This window comes from Symsagittifera roscoffensis, chromosome 5, assembly GCF_963678635.1.
Source record: "Symsagittifera roscoffensis chromosome 5, txSymRosc1.1, whole genome shotgun sequence".
Taxonomy (NCBI): Eukaryota; Metazoa; Xenacoelomorpha; order Acoela; family Convolutidae; genus Symsagittifera; species Symsagittifera roscoffensis.
In genome coordinates this window covers 34,290,242-34,302,388 of record NC_087066.1, presented here as the reverse complement: position 1 = coordinate 34,302,388, position 12,147 = coordinate 34,290,242, and the positions used below count along the sequence as shown (strand labels likewise).

General features: G+C 35.9%; 1 protein-coding gene across 1 annotated transcript in view; it reads right to left on the bottom strand.

Annotated features, from left to right (window-relative positions):
- The window catches only part of LOC134845662 (uncharacterized), a 30,233-nt gene that overhangs the window by 17,750 nt on the left and 336 nt on the right, over positions 1–12,147 (bottom strand). The window contains exons 2-5 of the mRNA XM_063862686.1: positions 6,514–6,730; positions 4,341–4,476; positions 1,474–1,687; positions 696–905 (exon numbers count right to left, since the gene is read on the bottom strand). Of these exons, the coding sequence (XP_063718756.1) occupies positions 696–905; positions 1,474–1,687; positions 4,341–4,476; positions 6,514–6,730 (777 nt within the window). The remainder of the gene's footprint in view (positions 1–695; positions 906–1,473; positions 1,688–4,340; positions 4,477–6,513; positions 6,731–12,147) is intronic.

The following is a 12,147-nucleotide window of genomic DNA, read 5'->3' as shown; positions in this document are numbered from 1 at the left end:
GTTAGTTTGGGAAAAAGTAGGTTCAAGCTAATACACTAAGCTCGCAATTTTGATAAGGTTAACAAGGATAACCGGTTGTAATGCAAATAGCAAGGTTCCGACCGCACAGATTCATGTCAATTATTTTTCTAGAAAGTTTTATTAAATTAAATGATCTTACACTGAAATGATAGCTAATAATAAAAAATAGCGTTAAATTAAAAGTTTGAAATTTTTCTCGACTCTATTTAAAAAAACTTATCTAAATCACGACCAATACGGTTTCAACCTGATACAAGAATTGACCACTTACAAGTTTTCCAGTGGACGTAAACAAATCATAATTAACGGTCCTAATTCAGCATAGACACTATGTTGCACTTCCGACTATTGAAAACATCCTCAATTACTCTAGAAAACGAAAAGTCCTTATTCTGGGCAACAATCCCAATTAGAGAAAACTGGATGAAATAGTTAATTTTTATTCTGCTGGGGAAAAATTGGATTTTTTTTGAGTCACATGCGTTTCTTTTTTAAGACCGCGAACAAATAAATTTGAGCATGAACAATTTTGAAGACTTTTTTGAAAACAAAGAAAAGCCAACACGATTCATATATGAAGCTTCACTACCTTCTTCAACACTTGAAAAATCGCATCTTATGGCTTTCTCACAACGTATTTGCTTTTTTAATCAATATAGGACCAACTGACTCACTGTGTAATTCCTATAAAGGTCGTCAGTGAGTGCATGGAAGAAGACTGTGTGTTCTCTGACGAATGATTTCTCTGCCAGCATGTAGCACAGGCGCATCATAGTGTCTATGCCTAAGTGCCTCTCTTCGAACGGAAGCTGAGCCATCTTCTCTACTTCAGTTCGCAGTCGCATGAAGTTGTCGCTGTCCAGTAGGCGATACATACGGTCCAACTAAAATACAAAAGAACTTCTGTGATATGACACAGCTATACCATCGGAGACATCAACGCTAGACTAGGGACAATACCAAACCACAACCTATCAACAAATTGAAAAGTTTCAATGCACTCGGTTACAGAAAACTGACTTCTTCGAAAAAAAAACTATTAACTTCAACGAAACATGTTATGACTTTTACAAAATTTTCACATTGTTTTTCGCACTATTTGAATTTTGATTTTTCGAGAGCGTAGAATTTGAATTGAACGAAGAAAAAATGTAAAGTCAAATACCAAAAAAAAATGAAAATTGAGCTTGAACTAATTTTACGATTTTCATGAAAAACCACAAGACCTAAATAAGAGCTTTCTCTTCGCTCATTGAGACTTGAACAATTAAGAATAATATTTTATTGAAACCACTTTTTAACGTCATCCATTTTCAACCAACAGTCCCAAAAAAAGTTTATGTCACTTTCGTCGCCATGATATACGAAACAAAATATTGTTCAGATTTGAGCTGGATAATCTTAAGAATTACAGTGAGACACATTTTCTTATAGCAATCTTGTAAAAAGTACCTTAAGCAGAGTGAGCAGTCCAGATTGATCCCTATACATTTCTTCCTCTTCGCTCACGACCTTCTTCATGAACTGCAGGTCCTCGTAACGAGAAGGTGAGTATGCCTGTCGATATAGCATGTGAAGAAACAGTCGCATGTCACTCTTCGTCATCTCCGCATAGTTTTCTCTGTGATAGTCCACTAAACTTTGTAGAATCTTCCTACGGTCGGCACTAAACATCATTTTTCTAAAGGTTGATTGGCCAAATTCTTGGTTGATTGGGACAAAATTAATCATCTGCTCAACATAATCAAAATGGAAAACGGTTCATACAAAAAATCAGTATTCGAAAAATTATAGAAATTCGCTCCTTTGGCCAGGATTATAGGACCAAAAGCTCAATTAACAAACCGAGACGAAGCGGAGCAAGACCGCGCTGTAAATAAACAAACAGAAAATGAGACGGGGCAACTAAGTCGAAGAAACGGGGCAAATGATTTTTAGCAGATAAAAAAGGAGACAGAAGCCGCCAATTAAGTTTTGAAAAGGCTGAGAAAAGCTAGATCGACCACAAATTTTCATATCTATGCCTTGGAAAAAATTCACTTTAGAAAATGAAAAGGAAAAACTTAAAGATACATTTGCACAGTAACAAATCGGTATTAAAGCCGAAAGTTTTTTGTCAGACACCCGTTCACCCAAATGTTTCATGAAAACTTCCGAAAAATACTAAATTAACCCTCAAGAGACTCACACGCAAAGGAAACGTGTTTCACTCATCCAAGGATACAATATGTCACTAAGCTGATTAAGAATAAAGCCAAAAAATGAACTTTTGTAATTTATGAAAAAAACTACAGTTCCGCAACAATGAACAACTAAGTTATTTCCACCGAGGGGACTTTAGAAATAAGTGTAAGACACCAATTGATCCGAAAACAAAAAATAACAAAAGAAACTGTTGTCTTTAAAAACCATGCTCAAATAAATTGTTTCAATTCGTAACCGTTATACTACAATCGACCTGATTTATTGAAAATTTAAAACAACAATTATCATTTTTTACTCTATAACCGATGCAAAAGTATTAAGCCGACATAACAAGAGCCGAATTTATGTAGGCGGAATAAAATTTCTACGCGAAAAAAAAAACACAAAAAACAGCCAGGGCTAGTAAACTTTTTTAACTACAGGAGTTAATCAACGAAACTCGAGACCAAAATGGAAAATGCTGACAGCTCCAAAAAAATCCGTGGTGCGCAACTAGTCAGACTATTCAATTTTTCCGGTTAAACTCAATTTAAGACAATGAAAAAAAAAAACAAGGTCTGGACGGGACTCGAATTCCAGACCAAAGAGTGCAAAGGTAACCGCATTACTTCCAGAACAAGTGGGAAGGGGCCTGGAAGTTGCTAAGAATCAATAATAAAGCAACATCAATTTCTTAAAAATTTGCAATGAAAGTTGTTTAGAAAAATTTTTCAACTTTTTCGAAGAACAATTGAATCAGATTAAAATTGTTTGACCTTTGGGAAGAATTTATGATTGAAATTTTAAATTAAACTAATTCTGTTAAAACTAAACCAAAGCTGGATCAGTGGGTAATTTTTTTTGCCCGCTGGGAAAGCTTAAAAAAATCCAATTTCAAAACTAGAAACCGTTCCCATTTCTTCCGGCTATTTTCCTTTAAATAATTGGAGAGCGCAATTTACCTGGCTTTTAGCAGATGAATTTGTATTGACCTCAGAAAAGGCATATACAGCGCATTTGATTTTAAAAACCTATAGCAGTGAAAACTGTATGGCTCGTTAATCCTAAGATCATAAAACCTGTAGCGGTGAAAACTGTATGGCTCGTTAATCCTAACTAGATAGTGTTCTTTGAATCAATTGAGGCCACTAAAATTACACAGAGGCCAAGCTGCGCTTCACAAACGCAGGTGAGAACATGACAAAAGCAGCTCTATAAAAAGCTATAACAAAAAGTAGAAGCCTCGAATTAGTAAAAATTCGGCTACGTCTTGGATTCGATCTGGGACGTAGAGATTATGAGTCTGACGCACTAATCTCTCAGCCACGGACGCTTGATAAATGACAAACACTAGCCTTATATAAAGCAGAGAGCAGATGCTAAGAAAATTACAATGCTATAGATCGTGATTATAGCATAAAAGCGCCAAAATAAGTGACTACTTTTATTGAACAGTTTTATTTGGAGTTATGTTAGAAAAAAAGGTTCGTACTAATACGCTAACGTTCCCAAGCTTACATAAGGGATCCAGACAATTGCTTGAGTTCTTTTAAAATGTCGATTACAAAGCAAAAGTTTTTAGGCACCAGGGATGAGATGAATGCCGCTGCCGCAGCGAATGATTAATATAAGGACAAGCAGACGAAGCAGAAGAGACTTCTGTGCCTTTCCCGCCCCATGGGAGGGGGTGGCTTAACAACATCTTTAGAGCAGATTGTGGTTGAATGGGCAAGGCACGCTGCTCTTAACATGAGGGAACTGCGTTCGAATCGCACTTCGGTCACGGTTGGAATGTTATCCACCTCCTTAACGCGGGAACGGCAATTGCAAAACGGAAGCAAAACTTCGCCTCCTCTGGAAGAACCTGCTATGGGCAGGGCTGGGGCTAATTAAAAAAAGTGACTTGATGCTATTTGCATCCTGGCATGCCAGCAGTCGGATCCACCACTGAAGGCGGCGTTTTTTGAAGCCAACATACACGAATCATGGTGTGTCTCAAACCACCGACCTTTTAACAGAAAAGCGGAGACCTTAGCTGCTTTCGCATTGCTCTCATATTGGTGAGTATACAAAAGTTAATAAAGACCACGTAAGACACGTAACTCCACGTAACACGAACATTTTAAGCTTCTCACATGTACTCCCTGTGAAATTGCGGGTTGGTTGAGGTAAAGCCTGCTGTGAACACGGGAAGTCCGATCAAGCACCTCGTTGCCAGTTTCACACAGTCCCGGTCCAGTTCACCCGCATGCATTCTGGGGTAGATGAACTCTGAAGAAAAACAAACCTTACAACTCATTAACAAATGTGACCACGTTTTTACTCCTCAAAACAATCATAAGAAGCTTTGAGATTTTGGCTAGGCTTAAGTTAAGATGCTAACGGGCAATTTTTTCAATCCAAGCTCGTCATACAAGTTGAATCACATGCGTAAAATGGCATGTGGCGCATAACCAGGTCTTTCTGGGTCACGAGAAGGGTTCCCACCCATAAAAAAACTATTAATCTAAAGCATTATAAGACATTAATACTCTAACTTCAAATAATAGCATCAACTAAGCAGAAGAGAATAACGAGAAATGTAGCCAAAATGCAGTTGGAAAGGTCTTGATTTACAGGAAATTAGTTCCAGGAAACCGAAAAACGGCGGTTTTATTTCAGTTTTCCTAATTTGATAGTAACAATTAAGTAGGAAAAAATTACTAAAGCAAAGAAAATTGTCTCATTCCAATCGACGTTTTATTGCATAAAATTGCGGAGCGAGGAAACCGCATGGCTGTGAATCGCATGGAAAGATCAAAAATTGAACCTCCAGTAGGCGTAAAAAAAACCTCGTTTTTTGGCGCGCCCTCCCCTTCAATTAAGCATATATTGGCGCCTTTAGAAAAGTTGATCAGCTGAAAATGGATGTCATAAAACACTACTGAAGAACGGACCCTTTGGTTGGTGAGGGGGTCGAATCCCTGCGGATGAAGGGGAGGTAGGCGCCCGCCCCTTCTTTCTAAATCCGCCCCTGTTTGAGCCTCCAAAAAATTTTAAGACTGTTTCCAGAAAGAAATACGAAGATTTTTATATGAGTCTTCACTACGTTCAACGACTCTTAAAAACTAATTCAACGTATAAAGAACAGAAAGAAAAAATTTGCAATACATCAACCATATAGTATTGCAAGCTAACGGATATAAAACATGACGTCGAACAAACATATTTGAAACAAACGCGAAAAATTGCATCTTCAAACGAATGTCTCCAATGATAATCAATTCGAGTAAAACAAGCCGCGAATTATAATGCCCGGCATTAAATTGGTTCAAATGCAAGATTTACTAAGAAATTTCTGCGCTGAGAAGTACTGAGACTGCAAATTTCTACTTTCCCCGAAGCACAAAAACGAATATATTGTCTCCCTTTGGACAACTTATTGCGAGCCAACTACGCCGAAACAATTAAATCGCTTTTGAAGACGATATACAAAATATCTAAGCTCAATTAGCAGCATTTCTACAAATATTAAATACGGCACTCTAAAGCAGTGAGAACTCCCCGAGTGGGCAAGCAAAGTCCGATAGGGTGACCATTCCAGTTTTCGCAGATAAAAAAAACAAGGTCCAGCCGGAAATGGAACGCCCAACCTTTGCGCTTCCAAGGCACGCACTTTACCACTAGACCAAAAGAAAGGGCTTGGAAATTACTGAGGCTTCATAATATTGAGAATTCAATTTCTTACAGATAAATTATAAAGCCGTAAAAAGTTCGCCGATAACAATGGCTGGTTGTTATTTTGAAAAATTATTTAGCCGATTTTTATTTCAAAAGATAAAATTTCTATCAGACATAAATGAAACACAATAAAAAACATGAGTATTAGGTAAAATGGAACTACGTGGTTAAAACATGAGTATTAGGTAAAATAGCAGATAAATTTATATTACATTTGAAAACGATATGTTCTGCGGAGCTAGCGATTGACACAGAGGTGAAGCTCGCAGCACTTGCACTACAACACAACCCTGGCTTTGACTCTAGCGGGCAGACCATGAGTACGAAGCCACTTTGTCGAATTAAAAAATAAAATCCGATAAAGAAACTAGACCGACAAAAGACTTCACGTTTGTCTCGCATAATGATCATTTTGCAGAAATTATGTAAAAAAAACATTCACCAGCGAAAAATAAACAATCAATATTACTTATGAGGTACCAACTAATCCTACAAAACTTGGGTAGACGCCACTACCGCCAAAAAATGGGCTCCAAATCAGTAACTTGAGTGAGACAAAATTGCTTCTGGTAAAAATTGTAAGATTACCAGTAAGGATGTCGTGCATCCAGCGTCGGCTCAAGTCTCTGTGGTAGGGCTTGTCAACCATTCGAAGAAGATATCCGGCTCTGGCTAAGTGATACAGTTCCAGGTAAGAGTATTGTGGTAGTCTTCCACCGTGCTTTTTATTTACTTCGAAGAACACGTCATTGATTAGGTTCAGGAATTCATCTTGCCGCCCACGATTTTTCGCCTTCCGTGAAATCTATGCAAAAAAACTTCATAAATCAATTTTCGAATAAAGCCTACGAGAACTAGTTTACCTTTATCCGGACGATAGGCTCCGTCAGAACTTCCACCGTCAGAAGAACCACTTCTTTCATGTTTTTCTCTGTCTTTAAAAAATAATTTTCGGAAACCTACCAAGAAAGACAATTGAATGTTATAGAGAAAAAAAAGAAAGATTCAAAGGAAAACAGAAGTCAAACTGCGTTAGGAACTAATTTGAGCGTAAACAACTTAAGTCGTCGCTTAAAAGACGCAATGACACAACTTCTTCCGCACATCGAACGACGCAGCGCAGTATAAGAGCAGTAAGCCAAAAATGATATAAGCCGAAAAACTTTAAGTCGAATCGACAAAAAAGCAGACAATATACGGATCGAAGAAAAAATAATAATAAAAGGAAAATTAAAAAAAAAAACGGTTCACAATCGACAAAAAAATACGGTTCACAATCGACAAAAAAGCTAATTTTGAAAGGAAAGGGATTTAATAGTCGGACATGCTTTAATTGAGTCATTTGGTTGACTAAAGTTAAGATTTGAAAAAAAATGGTATTCTGTTAGCTACAATACGAAAGGTGTTGAGGGCTCCAACATTACAACATTAAAGCATTTATCTTGAATCCGACGGAAATTTGATTTCTCTTGATATTAAAAATCTACATAATCGTCCCACTAAAAGTAGCAATCAAAACAGATTTTAGAAAAATGAGCAAAAGACGAACCACCAACAATGTCTGACAAAAAAAAAGAATATACTACTTGAACACGGCGGTCATGGATACATAACAATACTAAACTGCCCCTCAAGAAACATCCTAAGATACTTGATGTCTTCTTCGACACCTCTCCAAAATTCGCAGATCATTGCCGCGCGCAGGATATCGATACTGAACGCTTTATCCGGGACTGGTTACGTTCAAAGCTTTGGTAAGACCAATTTTACATTATGCGAGCCCTGCCTGGTCCCGCACTGCCAGTAAACCTTCTATAAAAAAAGTGCAGCCAATTGAAAATACTGCTCTCTGCGTGGTTAGAGGGTGCACAAATATGAGAGCAATAGAGCATTTACTTTCAGAATGTGAACTTGGACCACTACCATCATTTACTGGTGTCGCAGTTCGCCCTCAAAATTTCTGTTTGATCAAATCCGCTACCTTTTTATCATCATTACCTCAGAACCCCGGGAATATCCGCCCTTCTTTGCTTGAATTATACACCCCTGAAATTACCTCTATCGTATCCGAAATTCATCTCTTAGGCCTTTCAACAATTTTAGTGAACGAATTTCGTTCATCCATATAAATTTAAATTGCTTCAAAGCAAACATATAATCAGAGAGTTAGGCAGGCCATATCAGAAGCATCATCCGAAAAAATTCTGCCCTTATAAACCACCTAATATCTCCCCCTCCGAAGAATCTCTCCCTCGTTCGACTAGGAGACTCCTTTTCCAGTTGAGATTAGGGCACAGCCCAGTTGAGATCCGGGTACAGCTAACTCGAGGGTAAAAAAAATTGCGTCTACCTAACGTATAAACTACACAGAGGCAAAGTGGAGCTTCACACAACTTCCGAAACGAGAATATATGCCAGAATTATAGCGGAAAATATACGCCAGAATTATACCGTAAAAAACTCTATTGACCAACTCAAACCAGGCAAAAAAAAACATTTATGAAATAGGGAGAGTTTTTCTATGTTGTAATACTGGCACATATGATTTTTTGAAAAATAGTCGCAACAAAAAAGAATCAAAAATTCATGCAGAAGGCGCAAAAGTCTTGCTCGTGTAAGCACATTTTGGACAAATTACGTTGAAATTGTAGTTCCGGCATTTCGTCTCGCTCATTTAATCGAAACGAATATTGGACCGAGCTTTTTCCTTCAATTTGAGCAACTATAAACCAGATTTAAAAAAAAACAGTCACAGAGTTTTTTATGGGTACAAATTTGCCGGTATAATATAATGCATGAAGAAGTATCCCTTTTCACCAACTTGTTTTCAAGTATTGATCGAATGCCCGACGAAGGATGAATCGATAAAAAACCTTCTTTCAAAGTTTGTTCCAGGCATCAGGTATCGACAAATTCGTTTAGCTAGTTTAATGAAAGAAATCATTTTTGACGCATGTCATACTCCTAAGTAATAAAAAAACAATTTGGAAAAAAATGCGAACTATCGAGCTTGAAAGAACGAATTATCAGAAAAATATTATAAGATCTCAAAATGCAGATTTGATTCTCAAACTAAACACAGAGGCGAAGCTGACCTTTGCTTCACTTATGATTTATCAGTGAAAAAAAATTAGAAAAAAGCAGCATATTTTAAAGTTTCATAAATATCTAAATTAACTTGAAGGAAAAATATTTCAGTTGAACTCGAAGGAAAAATATTTCAAAAAAATTATTCTGAAATTCAACAGAAATTCTTGAGCACTATTTTCGGCAAAAATAGGAAAATTTTCCAAGGCTTCTCGATATATCAGCGATAAATGAGCAGAATCATTCGTTTCTATCATTTGATTGTAAGAAAATCTTAACATTTAAACACAGCCCATCCATACTGAACCACATGAAAACATAAAAACATATTTACCCCTCGAAGCTACGCAATAGTAGTTGACCAACTGATATATCATGAGCCAAGTCTGTTTAATCGAAAAAAAAATTGAAAATAACGATTCAAAATCAGACTTGATTGACTTTAAAATAATTTTCAACTAGCGTGTTACGCATCTCCGCTGTTCGATTTTTTTTTTAGAAAACCGCATATGCTGGAAAAAACGTTAGCATCCTTTGAGTATACCCTGGCAGCACCTGACTACAAGTTTGGTAAATTCAAAATTCTTTAATTGTTTTTTTTTTTACTTTTTTAAATTCAAACTGAAAACCATAAAGTTTTCACATCTTAGTTCCTTTGAAACGATCTAAAATGACATGACAAACCGTCATAAATTGGAAATAAAATGCATTCAAGCAGTCGCATTTGGACGCAAAATTTTCGACTCCTGGGAGTACTCTCACAGTACCCAAAAACAGGGTTAAGGTTTTCAAAATTTGTGGAAAAAAAATTAAAAATCATAAAAACGTCACATCTCAAAAATTACGAAGACTTGAGCAGTCATATGTGGAAAGGAGGTTCGCAAGCCCACTCGATTAATCTGACAGCCTCCAACTAAAGCGTTGGGAATTTCCAAATATGAAAAAAATGTATTACATTTTAGTTTTACAAGGAAGGGAATTTCAAAATTAAAAAAATGAATTTAAGTTTTCTGAAAAGTCTTTGAAAACTCGCAAAAAACGCCGTATCTCGAAAACTAAATAGATTTGAGTTGTCACATTTGTATGCCAGATTCGCAACACCCGAGAAGTCTCTGATAGGTTCCTACTGAAAAGTTGCAAATTTCAAAATCTGAAAAAAACGTTATATCACTAAAATTAAGAGCATTTCAGCAGTCGCATTTGGACGCAAGATTTGAATCTTAAAACTGCTGAGAGCACCCTAACAGCACCCAACGACAAAATCGGTAATTTTAAATGTTATAATCTTTTTAAAATCTAAGTTTTCTGAAAAGTTAAAAAGAAATCATCAAACACATCATATCTCAAAAACTACAAGGATTTGAGCAGTCATATTTGGAGGCAAAGTTCGCAATCCTTGAGGGTAACCTGACAGCACCAAAATACAGGGCTGGGATTTTCAACAAATTTTGTAAATTATTTTGTAAAATGAGTTTCCGCTAGGAAAACGGTAAAACGATTTCAAAATCTAAAAAAAAAATAGAATTTAAGTTTTCTGAAAATTTTTTGAAAAAATCAGAAAAAAACGTCATATTACTAAAATTGAGAGCATTTGAGCAGTCGCATTTGGACGCAGGATTTGAATCTTGAAACTGTTGAGAGTACCCTCACAGCACCCAACGACAAAATCGGTAATTTTAAATGTTATAATCTTTCTAAAATCTAAGTTTTCTGAAAAATTTAAAAGAAATCATCAGACACATCATATCTCAAAAACTACAAGGATTTGAGCAGTCATATTTGGAGACAAAATTCGCAATCATTGAGGGTAATCTGACAGCACCACAAAAAACGGGGCTGGGAATTTCAAGTTTTGAAAAAATCACAAAAACTGTCGTATCTCGTACACTAAAAAGGATTTGTTTATTCATAATTGGAGGCCAAATTCGCAACCCCTAGGGAAACCCTGGCAGCACCCCACGAGTGTGTTGCTAATTTTCCTTTATGCGAAATCAACACAAGATTCAAACTGGAAAATCAAAAAAAAATTTAAGCATCGCAATATACGATATAGCTTAACCACGTTATGCCCTTAACTGTTGCGAAAAAACGCTAAGACATGGTAAGATACGTGTCAAACGCATTTATATCAAAAAATTTATCTATCAAAAAGTTTAGATAGATAGATTGTCAAGTAAAAATAAACCTAAATCTGTTGCTTTGGGTTTTATATTTCAGCATTTGTTCATCTTAAAAAGGCAACAAAAAATCTCTATCATCAACATTTCGTCTGCTCTAAAGAGAGACAATAAATTCGTTGGAAAAAGTCAATGAATGCAAGAAAACCGAAAAAAACTACTTGCTTTAATTTCCAAACAAATATATAGCCTTAAGCTCTTCGACATTTCCAAACAATTTTGATTGACACCTTTTTGATAAAATTAAATCAGTTTGCGAAAACTGGAGCAATAGGTAAAATTTTAATTTCGCTAGGAAAACTGATTAGATTTATTTTAGAAATTAGAAAGTTAACACGATTTTCGTGACCTTCACAGCACTGTTTTTCGATAGAGGAGTTTGCCCTCCTTTGAACAAACTAAATAAACTAACTTTCGCGAAAAAGCATAACTGAGCGTAAAGAAATTTTGAGACTTTTGCTAAAAATTTTAAGAAGGAAAAACAATTTAAAAATCATCACGACCTATAAAAGAGTACTGACTAAGTTTATCAACTCCTGACCAATGCTCAGAAATCATGCATTTATTGCTTATTTTTATTATTGATCTGAAAAATTCTGAAAATGCGCTAATATAAACCAATTTTACTGGAATAAACCTCATATTTCACGGCTGAAAATAAATTTAAAGAATAAGAATTTGAAAAACCTATTTTTATGACCTCGCTCGAAATCAGACTCTAAATCAAAAACAACAAACCGAATTTTTCTCGACATTTTTTGGATATTGTAATTCAAATCACGATTATTACCACACGACCCACTCAGATCATTATATGTAAAACCTGATTTAGTGGTAAAAACAAAAACTGAAACACATTCGAAGACAAAAATTCCTCCCCATTTTCAATGAGAAATGATAAGCAAAAAAACTATCATGACATTAAACGGGGAATTCTTTAATTATTTGTCATTTTCAA